Source organism: Monodon monoceros, unplaced genomic scaffold (genome assembly GCF_005190385.1).
Source record: "Monodon monoceros isolate NGI ecotype Baffin Bay Population unplaced genomic scaffold, NGI_Narwhal_1 Super_Scaffold_5, whole genome shotgun sequence".
NCBI lineage: Eukaryota > Metazoa > Chordata > Mammalia > Artiodactyla > Monodontidae > Monodon > Monodon monoceros.
The window spans coordinates 45,304,992-45,310,214 of record NW_021703782.1 but is presented as its reverse complement, the minus strand read 5'-3'; the positions used below and the strand labels follow the sequence as shown (position 1 = coordinate 45,310,214).

The following is a 5,223-nucleotide window of genomic DNA, read 5'->3' as shown; positions in this document are numbered from 1 at the left end:
TTAACTATGCTTTTAACAAGTTATCCTTTTTACATATGACAAACGTCCATCTTCACAAGGGCACTCTTCATGTATCGTGTATAGATCTTTAAGAAAAACTGTATTCCTCAAAATAAAGTGTATCAAAGATTAATAGTCCTAGTCATTTATTTCCCCTGTATTGTTCAATGCCTTGCTAAAAAGCCAATGAACATGCTAAGAGTCCTTTCCTGAGCCACCCACCAAAGGAACTCTGTCCTGGCCATCTCTTCCACTATCACAGTTCAGTCTCAGTGTCTGAATCTGAAGGATTATCACTTTCAGGTATCTCTTGCAGACTTTATCTACCACTAGATTATACAGTACCTCCTCTTCTGTAAGTTTCTCGACCTTCGTTTATTTTATCATCAATTAAAAGTCAATAAAGGAGATGTGATGTCTGATCTTATTTATTTGTTACTCTAAGAACATCTCATTTTTGACTGGACTCAGACTTAGAAGTAGAAGCTCTCAGAGAGGACAGCCTCCGTCTCTTGGCAATCTGTTCCTGGCGTTTTTCTTTGGCCTCCTAAACAAAACCAAAAAAAAAAAAGCAGTTAATGCTTATCTGGATTAAAAATGCAAATCCAAAGCCAGGCCTATCCCCCCAACACACACACTGAGGACTTACCTTCATTCTCTTGGCCAAAAGTTTAGCATATTCTGCAGCCTCTTCCTTATTTTTCTTAGTACGCTGTTTCTTCAGAGCAATTCGCCGACGTTTGTGTTGCAGAACACGTGGAGTAACAAGACGCTGAATCTTGGGTGCTTTGGTCCTAGGTTTCTTACCTAAAAATTTAGATAATGACTCAATCACCTCAATAATACCCTTGTTCAATAGGACCCACATTTACATTTTTAAAGCATTAGAAACAGAGTCAAATTCAGTAGTTCCTATGAAAACTTATTTGTATGAGACAGTCTACTAGGGACCAGTGTTTTCCTATACCAATAGCTTGGATGTCAAGTTCAAGATCATACGTAAATTCAGCATAGTAATAGGTTACTTTGCTCCACAGTTGGAAGTCATACCCCATACTTTTTTCTGTTCACTTTGATTTCCCTTCCACAATTACATTGTCTTGGGAGGATATATCTCTGTACCGTTAAGACACATGAGCATTATTTTAAAACAGTATTAACCGCATATTTACCTTGTCATGAAAACTAAGTAAAGCATTAACTGCATCCCACCATACTCTTGGAGTGAAACTTAATATTAGAATGAATGAATGAACGAACGAATGAATGAATTTATTTATTTGTTTGTTTGGTGGTGCTGCCCGGCTTGCAGGATCTTAGTTCCCCAACCAGGACTGAACCTGGGCCACCACAGTGAAAGCAGAGTCTTAACCACTGGGCCACCAGGAAATTCCTGAGAATATCTTCATTTAGCCTGTCTGATTTATAATCCAAAATCCTCTGGATTATAAATCTGCTTCAGAACAGGAGTCTTTTCAGATGCAGTGATTTTAGTTTGTGGACACCTTCTGGGAGCAATAAACACTTCAGATAAATATTCTAAGACTAAATGCTCAGTTGTCCAGCTTCTGCTAAAATAAAAAACCCTTTGGAATTATAAAGAAAAAAAGAACCATCTTAAATGTCTGTTAAGTGGCACTTAGTACACTAATGATATTTCCAGGGGTGCAACTGCAGGGAACTACCATATATTTGCCAGTTACTTCACTGAAAGTCATACCCAGCACACAGTAGGTGCCCAAATATTTCGTATGAGTGACCAATGAGCACTTACCATATACCAGGTATTAGCTTATTTAAGCCCCCAGTCCTGAAAACCAAAACCCAAGCAAAATTTTTCAGATGTCAAGAAAACCCAACCCCAAATTAACATGCTATTTATTCCACTTATTATAAATAATCATACAATTTACTACAGAAATATTACTGAGCATTGCTGCTGCAGACCTCACTACTGATGGGTTATCTTGCCTAATAAACAATATACCTTCTTAAAATATAAAACACCAAGGTTCCTGAAAAAACTAAAAATTGAGTTCCCATATGATCCAGCACTCCCACTCTTGGGCATATATCCAGACAAAACTATAAGTCATAAAGATACACGCCACCCCTATGTTCACAGCAGCACTATTCACAATAGCCAAGACAGGGAAACAACCTCAATGTCCACCGACAGATGAAGGGATAAAGAAGATGTGGTAGGTATATACAATGCAATACTACTCAGCTACAATGAAGACATAATGCCATTTGCAGCAACGTGGATGGACCTAGAGATTATCATACTAAATGAAGTTACAGTAAGACAAATACCATATGATATCACTTACATGTGAAATCTAAAATATGACACAAATAACTTTACAAAACAGACTCACAGAGAACAGACTTGTTGCCAAGGGGGAGGGATGGATTTGGGAGTTTGGAATTCAGATGTAAATTATTATACAAAGAATGAATAGACAAGGTCCTACTGCATAGCACAGGGAATTATATTCAATATCCTGTGATAAACCATAATAGAAAAGAATATGAAAAAGAATGTACATACATATAACTAAATCACTTTGCTGTACTGCAAAATTAACACAACATAGTAAATCAACTACACCTAAATAAATTTATATACATATGAAAACCCCCAAACACTTGTTCCCTGGTATTTTGAATAAAGTTTCTTTCCAACCTCTAATTCTCACAACTCTACTGCTATCCACATTCCAGTTGAAGTAAACCAAGGCCAGAAGTTAAAGCAACTTAAGTGGATGAAAGCATGTATTTCTTTGGTAAACAAAAAAATTAAAACCACTGATATAGAAAGAAAGCAAGTTGTGGCGGGGGGGGGGGGGGGTGGTGGTGTGAGAGCACGTTCAATAACCCCAGAGTTTTCTGTCATTCTTTCAATTCCTAACCCCAAAGCAACGAACTTAAAATGTCTCATAAGTTATCTCTGAATGAACTTATACATCAGTGACCCAAAGGCAAATTTCCAAGAAAAATTCTATCACTCTAGAGGGCACTGGATATAATAAGGATTCATACCAACTGCACGTCTTGACCCTCTCTCTCCCCCACTATCTTCCTAAAAACTCAGATTCTAGGTAACTAGTAGGCAGATTTTTATCTTCTAACATGCACACAAAACGCTACGACGAATCAATGAAATTAAGCAAGCCCTAAACTGCATAATCCCCCATACCTTCTTTGTTTAGGGGCTTTCTCACAACATACTGGCGGACATCATCTTCTTTAGAGAGATTGAAAAGTTTGCGGATTCTGCTAGCTCTTTTGGGCCCCAGGCGACGAGGCACAGTAGTATCAGTGAGTCCAGGAATATCCTTCTCCCCTGAAAGAGAAAAATGAACAGACGTTTTAATTCAACAACCTCCTTACAAACAAGAACCCTAAATTGTTCAGGCATTGCTAAAACAAGTCCACTGGTCAAAACTGTGGATACTGCAAATTAATCAATCGATCGACAATCAGCTTTAAATCAGTGTGGACAAAAATTAACTCAAGAATAAAAATCTCACCTTTTTTTACAATGACCAAATTGAGAACGCTCAGATTGGCATCCACAATGCAGCCCCGTACAGATTTGCGCTTTCTTTCTCCAGTCCTCCTTGGTCTGTAACAGGAATGCCCCTTACTCAGTAGCAGGCGGACTCGGCCATGGGTCAAGACACCCTGCTTCATGGGGAAACCCTGTTTGTCGTTCCCACCACTGATTCGGACCACATAACCCTGGAAGAGAACACAATGACTCATTATAGAACAAAAGATTGTGGCCTCCAACAAGTACACTTCATTAAGACCAATCTGAAACTTAATAGCTTTCTCTGGTCACTAAATTTTGTCTATACTTCCAATTTCCCTTAGCAAAGTCCTTTCAATCAAGCTACTTCTAGCCGATGCTTTACCAGAGTTAACAGCTCTTGGGGGAGAAAGACTATGTTAAGGAACAAAGCATCAATGAACAACAAATAAATAAAAAACAACCCTTCTTGGCACTTTTCAAAAAAAAAATGGAGACCATTAGCTTGCATAGCAAGAACTATGTATTTTTTCACGAACATAACCCTGCCAGGTGATAGCTCCACGTTATAAAGTGACATCTGGAAGTAACTAAACCCAAGGTCAGAAGACAGAACCCGAGTTTGAACCCCATAACATTTACCAATTACCAACAGCGTTTACCATCTCTCTTAAATATTCTAACAATTCAATTCGGCAGTCCGGCAGGCCACTTTTACCTTCCATTCTTCACCCAGAGCGTCAGCAGCAACTTCTGTGGCCATACGCTTCTCATAAAAGGTTCGAAGTTTTCGTTCATCGTCCACTTCAATGAGTTTCTGGCAGCCAGTGGCCGGGAAAGAGATGTTCAGCTAAAAATTAAACGGGGGGGAAAGAACTTCATGAAAATCGCAGAACCACTACAAAGGTTATTCCACTGCAAAAAGCCTTTCCTGTCACCCACACACAACTAACAGAAAATTTGATACTACTCGCTAAAGCATGTGTGTACATAAGACCGCGCAAGACACACCGCCCTAAAAAAGTAGGACACATCTTTCAAGCCTCGCGGAATGACGCCGGGGCGAAGGGCGCTGCGCAGCCGTTCACCCTCTCGGAGCAAGAAGCCCGACCTACTTGCCGCCAACCGGGCAGCAGGGCCGCCTCTATCCCAGCTGGGGGGCAGGACGCCACCATGGCGCTCCCCGCCCGGCGCAGCTCCAGCTGCAATCGCTCGCCATCCGCTCTCCCAAGGAGCTCCGGCCCCAAAAGAGCGATCCTTCTCCTGTCTCAGGCCCTTCTCCATCCAGAGCCAGGATTCTGGAGCGCAGCGCCGTATCCTGGAGCTAGATCCACGTTACTCAAACCTAGCGCAACACCAGCCACCAATTCGCACCTTCATTCTGAAGCTGCCGACCGCCTCCGAGGCGCCACGAAAAAGAGACCCAACTTCCGCTTAGCCCAGGTCACATAGGCTCTTCCAGTTCTCGCGAGACGGTCAGACGCCTGGGGTAGCGGAAATGAGCGTGAGTAGGCGGCACTTCCGGTGGTGGGGCTAATCCGCGGTGGGCGGTGTTAGTGAGGTAGCCCAGGTCTAGATCCGAAGGTTAGTCTGTCCACTCCTTGTTCTTTCCGCCGTCGTTCTGGGTCAGAGAGCATCCCCGGTCGGTCCCGGCCACTGCTTCTGATGACACCAAAGAGGGAGAG

General features: G+C 41.8%; 1 protein-coding gene across 1 annotated transcript; it reads right to left on the bottom strand.

The window, feature by feature from the left end:
• Positions 1-412: 412 nt before the first annotated feature.
• RPS6 (ribosomal protein S6) lies at positions 413-4,957 on the bottom strand. Its single transcript, XM_029201669.1, has 6 exons — positions 4,913-4,957; positions 4,257-4,388; positions 3,537-3,747; positions 3,203-3,349; positions 650-807; positions 413-547 (listed from the first exon to the last, which is right to left on the bottom strand). Exons 1-6 carry the CDS (start codon positions 4,916-4,918, stop codon positions 452-454), a joined length of 750 nt encoding a protein of 249 aa, XP_029057502.1. The 5' UTR covers positions 4,919-4,957; the 3' UTR covers positions 413-451.
• Positions 4,958-5,223: the final 266 nt, after the last annotated feature.